Raw genomic sequence first — 17,886 nt, forward strand, 5'->3', positions numbered from 1 at the left:
TTTGAAAATGCAAACCAACCGCTCTCAGTTTGCATTTGAAAATGCTCATTTCACCTATTGACCCATTTCACCCACCCAGTATGCTGATGAACGACTGCTTAAAAACCACCTGCGGTAGTTTTCAAAAGCTAATTACAAGTGACTGGTGTCTCACTTTCTCTGTGACTGTCTCTCAAAGACCTCTTTTTTAAACACATTTAGAAACTCATCTGGACTCATCAACAATGTAATCAAATCGGGCCATTCATGGAGTGCAGAGGGTAAAAGGCCTCCTCTTGGATTGCATTCTTAGTGCCACAGGAAGGGAAGGCTCTAGAGTAGTTCTCTACAATGGGGTTAGCACCTGTGACAATTTACAACCCTACAAGTGGTCTGGCATGTTTAACCCATTGACATCAACTCACGGCAGACTCGACATTACTGCTGACTATTTTCCAAAGCATTCCATGGTTTGATTTTCAAGGAAGACACTGGATTCCATTAATTTCAGTATGGTGTGGAAATTAACTGGGAGACCTGAAACTTAATTGAGATCAATCCAACACATATAATTAATCAGTTAAGTGGGGATCAATTATGGTCTTATTTATTAATTTGTGAAAAAGGCAAACAAAATCACTATTTCACCATCATCAAAAAACAAACTAACTTCTCTGCAGTGTACATTGTGTGAAAGGTTCTGCTTATGCTGCCACAGATAAAAAAAAAATTAAAAAAAAAGACATGAAACATGAAAATGGAAGCTAAAAAGCAAAAGATCCAAGCTGAAAAGAGATCAGAGTTGGCCAAGCTGTCCACAATGGATGAATGCAATGTAATTACTGGAGAAAAATCGTTGGATTGCTGGAATTACCCCGGAGGGTGACAGCGATCTCTGTTCCCTTGGATCAATCAATTTCATGTTGGATAGGAAGCGACTAACATGTGGCCCCCGGAGTCATCGAGTGATATTCTTGGACTTACATGTGGCCCCTGGAGTCAGGGTGATGTTCTTGAGAGATGAAAGGTCCTTCTTATCTGGGGTGGTTGGCTGCTCGCTGTCCTTCTTCCTTCTCTTGTACGGGACGAACAGTCTCACCGGACCGGTCTTAGCAATGACAAGAGAGGTAAAGATACTTTGATTGCTGTGGCACGTGGTAACATTGAAATGACAAAAGACACTGTGTGACAAAGAAACTGTGATTTTCCTAATAATGTACATATATTTTGGGTCTAGCACTCCACTGAGAAAACCCATTGCTGATGCCCAACCTCTTTTTCTTATTTAATGTACATACATCCTTTTTGTCAAGCGACGGTAGTATAAACTAGAAAAGTGTGCTCCTCGGAGCCAGGCCGGGTTGCCTACCTTGGGCCCGCAAACTTTAAAGGCAGTCTGGGATCTAAAGAATCTGACTCATACATCTTGATCACATGACCCCAGAGATAACGTGAGGTCAAAGTTTCACATCCCAACGGTGCTGGAGATTAGCTACTCACAGACGGACGGACACACAAACGGACAGGGGCGAAAACATAGTCTCGGCCACGCCTTCGGCCTGACGGAGACAATTAAATTACCCTTATCCGTCAATAGGGTAGAGCTATGATTACCACATGATGGAGATGAGCCTATATAAGCGATATAAAAGACACAGCTGTCCTTGGCGTCCTGTGACAAATATACTGCATCATTCTGATCTTTATAAAAGCAAAAATGGAAATGAGCTGCAGTTTCTGAAGTTCCTGGTTGATGGAGTGTTTTTTAGCTTGTGCTTTACATGTCAGAGGACATTTTGTCTGCACTGAATTAATTCAATTGGCCTGGGTGCACAGCAATGATGGGAACTTTGAACTTGAAAAGCAACTTTTCAGCATCATCGCTCTCAACAATAAATGAATCAGCGTGTCTTTCCGCAATCTGTCTGAAGTGATTCTTCTTATTAAGTCAGTAAATCAGAGAAGGCTAAATGAAAACCTTGGAAAGAGGACATTATTGATTGACTGATCTCTGCTTTGTGACTGGAAAGGCAAGAGGTAAATTCAAATTACCATGCCCATGTTCTCCCCTACGAAAGAGTCACCCTCCTTGGAACACTAGGAAAAAATAGGGTGAGAGAGAGAGAGAGAGAGAGAGAGAATAAGTAAGAAACAAACAAACAAACAAAAGCACAGACAGATACAGTCACTGACAATCATTGCATAGGAAGTGATCCCCAAGTGAACAGACCTAATCAATCCAGACTGCAATACAAACATATACTGTACACACACACACACATTCATTCATAAATTCACTGCGATAGATGCATATTAATTCATATATTCACTGTTGATAGACTGTACATTTATATTTATTGATAAATTAATCTCAATCTACATTTTTAAGATTTTTTATCTAAGTTTGGGTCTTGACTCTTACCTAAGATCGCCTGTGTTTCACTCTTACTGCTGTTGCAACTATGAGACGTGAATTTCCCTCCGGGGAACAATAAAGGTTTATCTTATCGTACTAATAGATCGTCCACCTAGGTTGAAGCCACTTGGAAGCCTTACCAGGCTAGCCTTAAGCCATAAATGACTGAAACTAAATCTGCATTATATGGTTGACCATACACACACACTATATATACATACCATAGACCAGGGGTCTTCAACCTTTTTGGCATGAAGTGCCATGTTCTTATTTTCTTGATAGTTAGTATGCCATATCAACATTAAATGTAATTATGACTCTACATCATGATCATTACACAGAACAATAACCCACATATCTCCCATACTCCCTCCCCAGCCAGAGTTCAGAGTTTGAATGAATGCAGAATTATGTGCAGGATGTAATTTGCATACAGATGTTAATTGTCCTTCATTTTTTAATATATTGTTTGCCACCTAACAGATGTAGCTGCACATTCCAGGTTAGTTGGAAAGATAAATTATTACGTCATCATCATAAATTCAGACAGTGTTTTATAATAGACAGGCCAGAGGGCCTAAACCCCACCCCCAAGCTCAGTATGGTGCCAACTCACCAACTCCAGGTCATCGCAGCAGGCCGCGCACGTACATGAAGCAGCATGGGGATTCAGTATATTTTCCTAGAGGAGAATCAACACCATTCATCACATTAACCACGTGAACCCTAGCATCCCTAGTCTGGGCATGTCATAATAGGTGAACAGTAACATTGGGCGAAAATAGTAGATCTACAAGCTCACAATGTGTCAAGTTATGCGATGTGTTTTGCGAGTTTGTAGACCAGCTGTGTTCAGCAAAGACATTTGGTATAGAGGGGAAAAGGAGGGGGCCAAGTATAGGCCCCTGGGGGGCCATGGTCTACGAAATATATAATGTATATGGTTTGTGGTTAACAGTCTGAGCACAAACCAAGGAGCCTGGAGGGCAATCCAAAAGGGCCTGTCACTGACCAATGACTCACTCTATTACCTGGATCAGACACTGCAGAGGCCGACCAGCATAGCGGATGCTCCTTTTCCAGTCTTTGCTGCTGGCACGGCCAGCCGCTGCCTCGAACTCGGTGGGTGTGTACCACTTGTTGTTGTGCCTGATGCAGCGACCCTTCCCACCTGTGGGTCGATTGGAATAATCATACAAACAATCCATTCGTTTAACAAGCTTCAAGGGATCAGGGAATGAACATGTAAACTTCAATTCATGTAAGACATAAAATATATAACTTTGACCTAACAGTTTCTTTTCCCCCCTTCTTCATGACGGTTGCACTGTGACTCCTGTGTGACCTATTCCACCTACAATGTACAGAAACCATGAAAAACTACAAACCACATTGGTTTTCATTCTCTGAGATAAGCTAATAATGTGATTTAAAAGGTTAAATGACTAAATGCAAGTGACTATATACATTTTCTACTCTATTTTCTACTCTTTCCAACCACTTAAATGCACTTTACATGTAGTTCATATACTTTATATTCACACAAACCTGCTCATGACTTTGGCTCAAAATAGCGTTTTCATGTCAAGGGCCCCCAAAATTAGGTATTTGAGTTAAAAATGTTTGATTTAATTACCCATCAAACAAAAGACAATATTTCATTTCAGGCAGGAGGTGCCACTAGGTCTGCATATTTGTCAGAGCCATGCAATTGATGATTTCACAAACAGAGACCCCCCCCTTGTGGAAGAACCCTGCCAAAAACAAGTGGTTTATTCCATTATTGTTCTTTTGTTATGGTACTTTACTTTCATATGCCATGTAAAACACTTAGTAAACTTAATGTGTATACAAATGCTATGTAAATGCATGTTATTAAGAATGTTAAAGCATTGTTAAATATATTATCTGCCACAGTCCAAGTGGCAGACTTCTGTACCTTATACAAAATGTATCAGCTGATTCTTACCTGTAAAACAACCAACAGTACATTAAGTACTGTTGGTTGTTTTGGTGGAAACACAATATACTGTATTTTTAATGCTAATATCTCAATAAGTATCCCACATTTCATACAGAAAAGCACAATGTGTTTCACAGAAGAAAAAAAAATACTAGAAAAAGTAGTAATTGTAGAAAATAACAATCTCAAATTGCCTATGACAAGAATAGATTTTTTTCAGCCATCCCTAGTTTCTGTAGCATGTGTCTCAGAAAGTGAGAGTATGCTGAAGGCATACTTACACTTTAACAACAAGTGATGTCCAAACTCCATCTTGTTTATACAACAGAGCACTTCTGTATCCACGAGTCATGTGTCTCAGAAAGTGACACAAAGACGCGCACCAGCACAGGGAAAGGTTAAAGAGGTAACCTTTTCAAAGGCCAGACCCATGACTTATATTTGTGCCCATGGAACGCAAACACAAACACAAGGCGCTTTGCTCATTCTATGTAGGATGTATATAGCCAGCCACCGCACTCACCCGAGTATGAAAGAGCAAGAGCAAAATGGCAGCATTGTAAATACAGTCATAATGCAATATGTGTAGAAGAGAACACACTGGAGCAGCTCGGACAATTAAAGCCTCTTTTATTAAGGTGCTAGTAGAGGGGTCTTCAACGGGGGGTCCGGGACCCCTAGGGGGTCCTCAGAGTTACTACAGGGGGTCCGCCAAATCTTTGTGTGATTGGATATTTTTTTTTACATTAACCACTTGAATCCTATTATCCCTATTCTGAAAAGAACTTAAGCAAAAAATTGCAGATCTACAAGCTCACAGCGCCTTGTGCTGCGAGGCGTTGTGAGCTTGTAGATCGGCTATTTTCATCAAAGAGGTTTGGTGATGGTCTATGAAATCTATGAAAATACAAATGTATAGTGTCTTTCAGCTTGGGGGTCCTTGGGCTGAAAAACGACCCCTGTGCTAGTACAATGCTGGTGCTAGTAAATGACTGACGTTTCAATGCTACTGCATCTTCCTCAGAGTCATGGCTCTGAGGAAGAGTCTCCAGTGTGTTCTCTTCTACAATTGCTGTTCTGTCCTGCGACGCACCGGGCTTGCCTTGTTTGGCTGAGGCGCGGCAGTAGACTCCCTTTCTTCCAATGCAATATGTGTCTTTGTGTAACTTTCTAATCTTCCCACCAACCTGAGCCGAGTCTGTTCTTATGGAGTATGCCACTGGTGTTCCTACAGCGTACGGGGAGCTCGTTGTTATACACAGACGGATCCCAGTTGTACTTGGAGCAATTGTCCTTCTCTGGACCAGGACTTAGTGGGGTGGAAGGGGTCTGAGGGCCTAGTAGAGGAACACATAGAACAGCAAAACAGATGAAATGTCAGGTTCAATTTTGATGACAGACTATGAGCGTGGACTGGTGGCGGCATGTAGGCCCTGTCCACACGTACACAGGTGATTTTAAAGAACACCGCTTCTTCAGTGTGCTTGGGGAGGTTCGTCGACGCACAAAGGTGTTTTTGTCCCCTGAAAATAAATGTTTTGAAAACTCTGGCCACAGTGAAGATTTTTTTAAACACCAAACTTGCATTGCTGTGTGGATGGAGATAAATGGCTTCAGTATGATGCAGTGGGAGTAAATCATTTATTTTAATATTCCCCACAGTGTGCGCCCGGCCAGGGTGAAGAGCTCTGCAGGTGCGTTTGAGTCTAAAATATCTGTGTAAACTGTGTGCTGCAATGTAATGCAAGTTTGCAACACATTTCAGATATAAACTGTGTATAAACTATGTGTACAAAAAAAAGAAAAACAAAAAAAAAAGAAATAAACTATGTGATCCATAATGACAGGATCAGAAATCTAGACTCTCTATCCCATCTTTTAAAAAAAAACATTTTGTAATATAATTCAGCTGGATGGTGAATTTTGGAGTACATACAGCATTGTAGTGGGTACATGAAAAAGCTGCTTTTCCTGGCCTGCTGATAAAGCTACAGTAGGTTAAGCTAGTGGCAGTGTGAGTGGCAGTTCAATAGGGCATTGAGAAAATCCAGGCCATAGTTTACCAGATACGATGGCAGCGGCAGCACTCTTCAGACCAGTTGCCTCTACTATGCTCCCATCTGTGTGGACCACTATGAGGGTAGCCTTCTGGGTGTTGAGGCCTTCTCCGATCTGCAGCGTGGTCCTACCAGTCTAAAGGGGAAGATCAAATATACTGTATCTAGGACAGTCACTAAGCACTAGAACATTCTACCCGTCTGAATGCATTTTCATCATCATTATCCAACACATAATTTGTTTCCTTGAATGACCTGCAAAAAGAAACAATTTCAACAGAAAAACAGACTTGTTGTTTTCACTGAGTGACACAACAAAGCATAAATTAACCAGTGGTGGCCAGTAGCAAGGTACATTTACTTGAGTACTGTACTTATGTACACTTCCCAAGTATTCTATATTTTACTTGAGTATTAGTTTGTTTGTTTTTTTACTTGACTATTACTCCACTTCATTTCAAAGACAATTATTGTACTTTTGACTTTGAGTTCAAAGAGAAGGTTGTGTGCACATCCCACGCCTGTATTTAGGCCAGGTGCTGGACATCAAGGAAGAATCAAGAAAAAGAAGGAGGAAGTCCGCACACTGTTCTCAAGCTCTAAGAAACTCACTTTTTATTTTTGCAACGTTTCGACCTTCTAGGTCTTTATCAGGCCTGATGAAGACCTAGAAGGTCGAAACGTTGCAAAAATAAAAAGTGAGTTTCTTGGAGCTTGAGAACAGTGTGCGGACTTCCTCCTTCTTTTTACTTTTTACTTTGAGCACAGCTTTGAAGTCAGCTGTTGAAGTTCTCTTTTTTCTTATCAACAAATATGAAGTTCTCACCTGTCAACACTAGAGACCTGTTTCACCTCATTTAAGATGGACAGTACAGTAGAAATCATCCCCAACAAACGGTTTACATTGACTGCAGAAGTACACTTGTGATCTTTAAAATCTGACTGGACATTTCCTATTAAATGAATAAATACTGTAGTTCTGACTGAAATAAGGTAGGTTGACTGTTTTATTTGCTGACGAATCTGCATATACAGCTATATCACTGTCTGATTAATGGCTACAGGTACAGTATACACATACAACCCCTCACACAGAGACACACACAGCTGAATCAGAACCCTGCAATGCTTGTGTGTGTGTGTGTGTGTGTGTGTGTGTGTGTGTGTGTGTGTGTGTGTGTGTGTGTGTGTGTGTAGTGTTACACAAACAAAAAATGACATTGGTTGTCCTTTCAGTCAGACAAATTGCATTTCTATGCTGAAGTTTTTATAGGCGTTTCTATAGGCTTTCTTTAGCATTGTCAGTGCATTCATTGTGTGGTTTCAGAGAGTTATGAGGTACATGTGATACAGTGATGTGTTGATATAAAACAAAAGGCACTTTTGAATACTATTCTTAAAAGCAAGCATTCCTGTACGAACTCCTGTGCAAACTAACCATTGCAGTTAGAACTGCAGACTCACTCCCAATTTTCCACCGCACCTCTTCAGACTCCACTCGTCCTCAGCCCTTAGCACTTAACTCTCCCTGTACCCCTTCCTGCCACCTTCTGTTCGATTGATGCTAGCGACTGACCTAGATATTACGACCACAGACAGAGCCTGGTCATATTCTAATGTAATTGTGACTTAGGCTTGTTTTTCTTGACCACAATGTTAAAATAATTAAGTAATAATTTAGCTATCATGTTATTTAAACAGATGCTAGTTTCATTGTTTACCTGGTATCTTAAAGTTTCAATGTATATATTATTATTTTGACAGTATATTGTTTAGAAAGGGTTCACAAACTTTTAAGGCCACGACCCTCCAAAATAATCATATTTGAACTTGGGTGGGTGGGGAGGGGACCCCTCAAAATAATCATATTTGAACTGGGGACCGCCAACGCTGACAAGCACTTGCAATTGTAGGCATTACATTCAGTTTGACTCGGTTCCACAGATAAATATTGTGAAAATAGCCGAACTACAAGCTCACTTGTGAGCTTGTAGATCGGCTATTTTCACAATGTTTGTGTCTTTCTTGCGTAATATTTGACAATTTGGTATTAAAAAGATCTTAAAAGTCCTAAATTGTCACTTTAGAAATGTGCAGATAACATATAATGAGAAATAATGAGAAAACAATGTTGCACATTATTAAGCTAATCATCTGGGGACCCTCCCGACCCTCAGTTTGGGAACCACTGGTTTAGACCACACATGAATGCTAGGTTCCTGGCTTACCTGCAATCCTAGTTTACTGAGCTACTACACTGTCTCTCTGCATTTGATACAGTATGTATGTATACTTTGTACTGTATGTGATTACCGTCATTAAGGCAACAGCTATGTCAGAATGCATCAGATGCATCAGGTGTAGCCAGAAGAGCGGGCGCCTAAATACTGTGGGCAGACTGGGCACCCAATGTTAAATTGGCTATTTAAAAAGATATATATGGGAAATGGTCAGAAGTAATGTAAAGTACACATGATTTGAAAATGATGTAACATGCATGTACAAATCATGTATACTATAGGAGACTTTACATTACTCCAGATCATTTTCCAAATTCATAATTTCTTTACATTTTGGGAAAATGTGCCAATTTATACAGGTGCCCACAATGTTTAGGTGTCCACTCTTTCTGAATATAACCAATGAGTGGGAACTTACAAACACATGCTCAGGGATGGATCCTGAAGTAGCCACGGTTGTGGTGAACACATTGTCCTCTGCAGAATGCACATCACCCACAGTCACGGTTGTGACGTCTGTAACAGGTTAACATGACAAGACAAAATTATATCTCACTTAGAACTGTGTGCATGCACAACATATTCCACTTGTTTATATGATGTTTTTGCATAGTAGTGTAGATTTGTCTGTCATTAAATGTTTCGATAAATTGAGTACAAAGGACCCCAATGGAAACAAGCCATAAGCTTTCTTAGGTTTAAAATCATCTTAACTGACCTTGTATTGTTGAACTGTACCTCCCTGTGCTTGTCTTTACAAACTGTTAATAAAGTATTCAATCAATTAAATCAATCAAAAGCTTGTCTCAGAAACCAAGTCTATGCCTGTATGCAGTGGTGTAAAGTAACTATGTACATTTACTCAAGTACTGTAATTAAGTACAATTTTAGGTACTTTTCTAGAGTATTTCAAATTTGTAGTACTTTTACTTCTACTCCACTGCATCTCAGGTCCAAATATTGTGCTTTTACTCCACAATATTTATTTGAACACTTTAGTTACTAGTTACTTTGTAGATTTTGATTATTATTACTGAAAACATACATTAACCACTTCAGCCCTATTTAAACTGTGACATGTTGTGAGCTATGTAGATCTGCTATTTTCAAAAGATTTGAATACATGTTATACATACGATACCATGTGAGACGGACCATTCTGCATAATGAGTACTTTCTACTTGGTACTTTAAGTACATTTTGATGCCATCATTTTGAACTTTTACTCGAGTAAATTAATTAAAAAATAAATAGAGTACTACTACTTCTACATTGCAGTATTGATACTTGTACTTAAGTAAAGAAAAAATGCGAGTACTTTTTCCACCACTGCCAATGTGCTCCGCTACTTTGATAAATGGTTTGTCTTACGTCGGGTAACGTATGTAATGCATGCATAATCCTCCACTGAGTCAGAGCCTTGCCTGCAAACGCTGCCTCCTCGGCATCGTCAGAGTTCGGCAAGGACTCGATGCTCCCCGGCTCTCCCATGACTGTCATCGTGGTGACTTCGGCCTCCGACTCGGTATCAGAACCCACCCCCTCCTCCTCCTCCTCCTCCTCCTCCTCCTCTTCCTCCTCCTCCACCACCACCGAGCCCACAGCAGCGCTGATAGGCGTTTCAACGACAACCAGCCCAAGCGCCTTCGTTGCCGAGTCCGTTTCGTCCATTCTTTCCTACCGCAGACGATTTAAGCCGAAGCTAACCGATCGTGTAATCGGGCCGGCTAAGGTACCCTAGCGGATTGCACGGTCTAATAAACGGTTACGAGGGCAAATCTTGCGACGCGTTTACGTCTATGGTTCATGCAGACATGATCAAGTTGATTCTAAATACACTTGGAAGCGCTAACCGCAGTGAAATGGCGTCCAACGTTTGTTTTCATGAACAGGAAAGAGATGTACCGGAAATTACCGAATGAACACGACGCAATGCGAAGCGACGCAACCGTAGAGTCATGGACACAACGGACAAAAATATTTTGAAAAGCTTTATATAGCCATAATAATAATAAATTGTATTTGTAACGCATTTTATATTTGACACAAATATTAAAGTGCTACATTGCAAGAAAAAAATATTTTAAAATAAAAACAATTGATTGATTGATTGAAATTTTTATTAGGCAAAATAATGTAAAACACGGTTACATTTATAATGCTTTTGTCTAAAAGGTCCGGCCAAAAAAGTCCTTGCGGACTTGTTTCCGTTGGGGTCCTTGAGTTAATTTCATAGACATATATAGTAGTAGTAGCAACCAAACAGTTCAAAAATCTACATGAAAATACAGATAATACAGAAAAAATACCACTATGTACAAAAAAAAGCATTTAAAAAATATATGTACAAAAAAAAGGGGGGGGAAGCATGGAAAAATAAAAATTATATACAAAAAAAGCATGAGGAATACAAAATATGTACAAAAAAGAGGAGGGAGGGGGGGGGTCGTCTGTCTACAGGGAAACTGGTACTAGCTCCTCTTTCGGCCTCCAGAAAGATGGGTTTTTAGGGCTGTTTTGAATGAGCCCAGCGAACTGCATTTTTTGAGGGATGGGGTTAGACTATTCCATTCCTTGGTGGCTGTGCTATAGAAGGAGAATTTGCCCATGTTTGTTTTATGGGTGGGTGGTACCAGATTGTTGTTTACGCTCCCTCTAGTTTCGTGGCTGTGGGTGTCACTAACTTTTTCGAGGTATTTATACAGATATGCGGGTATAGGGGGCATATCGGGCAAATCTGCATTTACAATTTTGAAGACCAGACCCATTTTTAGTTGTTTAACCCTGTCTTCCACCCTGAGCCAGCCTAGGCTGGCAAAGTGAGTGGGAGAGAGGTGGGTCATGGGCCCCAGTCCGGGAAGTAGTCGGATCAGTTTGTTTTGGGAGGTTTGAAGCTTAGTGAAGAATAAAATGCAGATCAATGGTCAGAGACCCCCCTCCCCACTATACACTGCTAAGAATAAGCTTTAAAAAACACACAAAGCATCAATAAGTCCATCTAGGCAAATGCTTTGTTAAAAGAAAGGTTTTAGTCTCCTTTTGAAAGTGTCAACGGACTGTGGCGCTCTCAGATGGTCAGGGAGGGCATTCCACAGCCAAGGAGCAGCTGAGCAGAAGGACCAGAGCTTTGACTTGTGGGGTTTGAGTGCGTTTGAATTTCTATCACTGAGCTATGTAAAGATATAATAGGGTAATTACGTTAAAAACAACAAAATGTAGGCATTAAATAAGATCACACAATATCAATACAAAATAAATGTTATACATATTTAATACAAAACCTCATTTAATTTGTCCAATCTATTGACCATAACTGCAGCCACCAACTGATAATGTGAAACATTTGTCAGACTTGGGTATACAGTACATGCTACATATCATGTGGCAAGTAATTGTTATGAACTGAAAGAGATAAGCTAAAGAAGATGGTTGTAAAGGTGTATGAAAGGGAGATGAATAACAGCAACAATAACCTTTTAAAACCGTTTTAATGAAGTAAAATAAAATATCAAAAAAATAAAATACATGTATGCACTGTAATCAATTAGGTTATCATACATATCGTCACTGTCGGGCTATAGTGTTACAGTTGTAATTTGGTCTGCTCATTTCTTTGTGTCATCACTTCCAATTTCACTTGTTTATCCTGTATCTTGTGAGAGTCCTCTCTCCTTATTGGATAAAAGTGGTATCCCAACCTGAACATGTGTTTTCTATTTACCAAAGAGCTGGAGAGACCGGGAGACTCCTGTTACTGAACAAACACTCTATAGCAATGAGTACTATCAGAATATATAGAGCTATTTATCACTTACCCTACATTTAATACTTTGTCATATGAAAAATGAAAAATGTTAATAGCCTCAGAGAGAATGCAGATCCATTGGGGTTCTTTTTCCTATTTCCTGAAAAGTAACGCTTTTGGACATAAAAGGTTTCCACCCGAAAGTGACGATGTGCAATTTAAGCCCTTCACAGGTAGTCAGAGTTTCAATTGTAGAACACAGTTAACTTGGTCCTGACTGCACTAGCCAGAGGCAGTGTCTAAGTAACCTATTGTTTTTGTTTGTTATTCCCAAAAATAAAGGATAGTCTGATTATTGCCCTTTGCCCCCTTCCGAGTCAATATCCTAAATATAAATCTTACATTATCTAGCCGAATCTGACAACAGATAATTTCCACACCTTGAGAACTCAAGACACAATCAGTGGCACTTGTCATATAACTCTAAACTAAAAGATTTTCATCTGCAGAATTCTCTACGGAATGCCACAACTTTCCCCTTTCCTTAGTTAGGTCCCTTATTATATTGATAACTTTAATAAATATATCCATGTATACTGCTCTCATAAAACTGAGATGTAAGTTGCATGTACAAATATGCACATTAACCATTGTCCCACTGGGTGAGCCACATCACAGAGGAATGCAACAGATATGTTATAACGGCAGTTCTCAACCTTTTTTGGATCAAGGATCACTTGAAAATCTCGAAAACCATCTGACCAATTAACACAGGAGCCATTTGGCATGCATTTTGGAACTAACATAGTGTACTTACTTATTGCTATCACAATGAAAACTTTTTTTAAAGCCAAAATGCTATGACATTTTTAATATATATTTTTTATATTAATATTATATTATCAATAAAATCATGATGTTTAGCCAATTATTTGGGGGCCCACAGGTTGAGAATCGCTGTGTTATAAGTAGGGGTGTGCCGATATATCGTCCCGCGATATATCGCGATACGTTTTCGTGACGATATGTATCGTTTTGGAAAAAAAAAAATCGTTTAAAAAAAAAAAAAAAAACTTTTTTTTTTTTTTTTACAATAATAATAATCAGGCATGCAAACAGCCCCGAGGTGAAAAGGGTGACAATATGTTGTTTTTTTTTCGGGTCAGGTGTCATACTATTGCCCTATTTGGATTCAAAACGGCTATTGTAGCTGAAAAGCTACAAGTTCGCATATCTGAATAATGCAAAAACAGAATTATTTGTTTGCATTTGCTTTTTTTCTCCCCCATATATTTTTCGTAATAAAAAAAGTGCGTATCGTATCGTATCGAAATCGTATCGAAGTTGTGAGCCAAATATCGTATCGTATCGTTTGGTGAAATTAGTGTATCGGCACACCCCTAGTTATAAGATTATCCCATCACAGGTAAACCTGAACTATAGTAGACTTCCATGCCAGACTGACTAATTAGAAAAGAGCCATTTGGTAAAGCCATAATTGGCCACTGGCTAAATGAGAAGTAGGTTCAAATCAAGACATACATTTTGTCTTTATCCTGATCAACTCTGGAGTCTGGAAACCATATAGTAGAGCAGAAAAAAGATCACTACAAGCCCAACTGATACATAGCACAGTATCTTGCGGTTGTCCCGGCTGGAGCGTACCATGGTGGAGAATCTCTTAACACTGCCAGTCAAAAGTCCAGTTGCACTTAGGAAATTGGAGTCCTTAAAGACAGAAATAAGAGGGATGACAATTTCATACCATAACATTTCAACTCCATTGTCAATCCACCTTACAAAGGCACAAAAAACAAACTGTGTGTGGTACATAAAAGTCTTTATAGCCGCTTCTATAGGCTTTGCGTAGCATAGTGATTCTACAAGCAAGTTGGTGGTTTCAAGTCATGTGATTTCAGAGAGTTACAAGGTAAATGTATTATATTAAAACGTAAAGTTACACAAGTGTGTGTGTGTGTGTGTGTGTGTGTGTGTGTGTGTGTGTGTGTGTGTGTGTGTGTGTGTGTGTGTGTGTGTGTGCCAGTCATTAGGCAGTGGCAGCACAGTGGTTAAGGAACAGATACAGAGTAAGATAAGTACTGTAAGATAAGTACTGTAAGATACAGCAAGGTTCTGCTTGGTTCTGCTTGAACAAACTGCAGGTGGTGCACCCCCAGGGTAATAGGTTTATACAGGGTCCCCATGGTCATGACATTTCTGGAAATATTTTAGAAAACTTTTTCCAGTCCTGGAAAAAGTTTGGAATTTATCAAGGGTCCTGGAAAAATATTTGGCTATGCATTGTTTTTGGCTATTGATTTTGTTTATAAAAAACGTTTTCCAAAACATGTATAACATGACAAGAAATATGTAAAATGTTTCGCCGAACGGGCTGTGTGATCGAGCCTAATGTATACCGGACGTAACAAAAAAAAACAGATCTACAAGCTCACAACATGCTGCAGAGTGATGCGTAGTTAATTTGGCACGACATTTGGAATGGAATTATACCATTCTATATTCTATGCTTTATTTTTGCTACACTGCCTGTCTTTGGGCATTGCACATAGGAGTAAGAGACTCCTTTATGATTGTTATATAGGCCTGGAAATTGGGTTAAATATTCTGGAAAAGTTTTGGAAATTCATTGGTAAAAATGTGTGGGAACCCTGTTTATAATTAAATCGTAATATGAAGTTAGGGTTTGTTTGTTTTTGTGATGTGCTTTTGAGATTTTAAGATTGTGACGTTTAGTTCTTCAATGCTTTTCTGTTTAACAAGTTATCCAATGGATTTTTGTATTTGGGCACAGATGGCCGGGGCTACTAACATTAGACATAGTTCAGTACAGTCTATAGAGTAAACTGACAGACAGAATGATCAAACAGTCTTAAAGAATAGAGATGTGTAATGGATGCACAGCTATACTGTAGGCCTATATACTCTTACCATATTATCCAGATACATGTTCTGGTCCTCTGCTTCCTTGTCAATGTCATAGGCAAGCTAAGTTGAAGAAATACAAATTACATAATAATTGACATCAATAATGCCGAACAAGCTAACGCTGTTTGCTTATTTCTCTCCCTGGCAACACAGAGTTGCCAGGTTCTGGGAGAGAAACAAGCAACCAGCGTTAGCTCGTTCGGCATTAGCATTAGCCTCTCAGGAACTTTCAGTGCATGTTTGAGTATCATGAGACTCTACAATGAGTAGTAGTAGAGAAAAAAATAACTTTGCATCGGTTATAATAGACGAATTTCACTTAGGCACGCGCTCCCATTATGCCAACGGAGGGGGTCGAAAAAATGACGACACAGGACTCTCTGAAATAACTCAACGTCCCTTTCAAGGATGGTGAGTGATAAGCGACACATCAAAGATAACACTTAAAATGTCCGGATTTCTCCTTTAACCTACATCATATACTAACTCAATAGATATCAACTCAACTTAAAACTTTGTTAGCTCTGGTCCATTAGCATTAGAAGGAGTTCTCTAACGCTATGGACCAGAGCTACTTTGTCATATCACAGGTTTACAGGTCTAATGTGGGTGAAACTTTCCCTAGCATGTGGAGTCTGATGTTTACTAGTTATTACAACAAGTCTAAGACCCCAATCATAAATCAATAGTAGCTCTTAGACTGTATTTGTGCATTTCTTTTAGCCGCAAGCAACTCTTAGATTCTATTTTTAACATCTGGAATCTAGAGTTGCAATACCAACCCTTGACAGCCCATACAACAAAAACTTTGCAGATAGAAAGAGGATAATTCAAGCGTTCTGTACAGCTGCAATGTTGGTGAGATTAACGTTGTCTAATACAATCAGATAGGACTTTTCTGTTTGGGTGTATGAGCTGTCAATGGTTGGTATTGCAACTCTATATTCCAGATATTAAAATTACTAGAATCAGAGTTGCTTGCGGCTACATTTCTTTGTTTTCATCATTGATCGTTTAATTCAAAACAGCAAGCCAAGTATACCACATACTAGTCTAGCCTTAGCTCAAGACTGACTTTTACTTTCGTATCTACGAGTCTTAGCGACCACCCCCCCAGTTTGCCCTGAAATGTCACCAGTAAAGCCTGTATTTCTCCAAACATGTACAAATGCAAAATATAAGGTGCTTACCCGCTTGCCCCAAATGTTAACTAGGTGTCCGGAGTATTTGTGCAATGTATTAGCCCATATTTTTCAATAAAGAAGTGTTTTAATCCCGTCTGTGGCCGAACGCCATCCCCCCTCTCGTTTACTTCCTGTTTACATTGAGAGTAATTCCGGCTTTCACCGGATGCGCCCCGTCACTACCGAGAACTTCCGACAGAATCGGCCATAGACGGGATTAAAACACTTCTTTATTGACAAATGTGGACTAATACATCGCACAAATACTCCGGAAACCTAGTTAGCATTTGGGGGAAGCGGGTAAGAAGCACCTTACATTTTGCATTTGTACATGTTTGGAGAAATACGGGCTTTACTGGTGACATTCCAGGGGAAACTGGGAGGGTGGTCGCTAAGACTCTCGTAGATATAAAAATGTCAACATCAATAAAATACATCTACCACAGTCTTGATCTAAAGGCTAACCACATACTACATACCGATTTCAATCTGGACACTTTGTTTGCCAAATTTTCAGCCATCTGCTTATTTTCGGCATCCAACATGTCGTCCACAGCGCCATGTCCTGTTTTAAGGAAGATAACGTGATTAAGTCGGTGAGAAAGTATGTCACATTACAGCCCCCCAATCATGGAAAACATACATTAACAACTTAAAAGGCTGTCACCGTCCAAAAACAAGATGAACTAAATTCTAATGTTGACTAGAGTTAGTTGTCCCTAAATCCAGAAACTTATTTTTGATAACGTTATGTATAAATTGCTATTTTGACACCCAGCTCTCATAATAATAGTTTGTTGGTTATTTCAAACTACGAAAGTTGAACTGGTTGAATGAGACAGGCTAATCTTATATAATATTTATAAGTAAATACGTGTCAGTAGAACTACCTCGGTAATCCGCCATGTTGGTTGTTGATGTTCCAACAACTTCCTTTCCCTTTCTTCTTCTCTCGTTTTATTAGCGGATAGCAAACAACAAAGGTGCATACCGCCATCTACTGTACAAGCGTGTGTAACATCATGTCATTTAACCTCAACGATTATCTTCTACTACTCAACCTTGTGTGTGTGTCTATGCCCATATAGTTTGGTTATTCCCCATGACATGCATCCCATCATAACAAATGCCGTGATTTCTACTTCTACAGTTATAGGTTCCTCCTTCCTACTCCCTTTCCCTCTGCTCCCTGTGTGTGTGTGTGTGTGTGTGTGTGTGTGTGTGTGTGTTAGGAGGGGGTTAAGTGTCTTGAGACAGGAGGGGGAGGGGTGTTAACGGAGCTGCCAGTGCACACCAATTCAGTGGCTTCCTCATAGAATGGAGTGACACATAGACATATAAAGGTAGACGCCTCCT

At 39.6% G+C, this 17,886-nt stretch overlaps 2 protein-coding genes across 2 annotated transcripts in view; both read right to left on the minus strand.

Moving 5' to 3' along the window:
- deaf1 (DEAF1 transcription factor) overlaps window positions 1–10,180 on the minus strand; it is a 33,743-nt gene extending 23,563 nt beyond the window's left edge. The window contains exons 1-8 of the mRNA XM_080437739.1: window positions 10,080–10,180; window positions 9,074–9,171; window positions 6,422–6,551; window positions 5,546–5,695; window positions 3,427–3,566; window positions 3,012–3,077; window positions 2,032–2,076; window positions 964–1,087 (exon numbers count right to left, since the gene is read on the minus strand). Of these exons, the coding sequence (XP_080293865.1) occupies window positions 964–1,087; window positions 2,032–2,076; window positions 3,012–3,077; window positions 3,427–3,566; window positions 5,546–5,695; window positions 6,422–6,551; window positions 9,074–9,171; window positions 10,080–10,155 (829 nt within the window). The 5' untranslated portion in view covers window positions 10,156–10,180. The remainder of the gene's footprint in view (window positions 1–963; window positions 1,088–2,031; window positions 2,077–3,011; window positions 3,078–3,426; window positions 3,567–5,545; window positions 5,696–6,421; window positions 6,552–9,073; window positions 9,172–10,079) is intronic.
- A 1,944-nt stretch (window positions 10,181–12,124) lies between these two features.
- Window positions 12,125–17,621, minus strand: bet1l (Bet1 golgi vesicular membrane trafficking protein-like). The gene is made up of 4 exons (XM_080437843.1): window positions 17,421–17,621; window positions 17,010–17,095; window positions 15,350–15,406; window positions 12,125–14,128 (listed from the first exon to the last, which is right to left on the minus strand). Exons 1-4 carry the CDS (start codon window positions 17,434–17,436, stop codon window positions 13,961–13,963), a joined length of 327 nt encoding a protein of 108 aa, XP_080293969.1. The 5' UTR covers window positions 17,437–17,621; the 3' UTR covers window positions 12,125–13,960.
- Window positions 17,622–17,886: the final 265 nt, after the last annotated feature.

This window comes from Gymnoscopelus braueri, assembly GCF_963280865.1.
Source record: "Gymnoscopelus braueri genome assembly, chromosome: 9".
Taxonomy (NCBI): Eukaryota; Metazoa; Chordata; class Actinopteri; order Myctophiformes; family Myctophidae; genus Gymnoscopelus; species Gymnoscopelus braueri.

What these genes read in the sequence shown, in the direction of transcription:
- bet1l (XM_080437843.1), bottom strand. An exon ending in AAGTGTCCAGATTGAAATCG is followed by an intron (nt 15,407 to 17,009) that starts GTATGTAGTATG and finishes TCTTCAACTTAG; the next exon opens with CTTGCCTATGACATTGACAA. An exon ending in ACATGTATCTGGATAATATG is followed by an intron (nt 14,129 to 15,349) that starts GTAAGAGTATAT and finishes TCTGTCTTTAAG; the next exon opens with GACTCCAATTTCCTAAGTGC.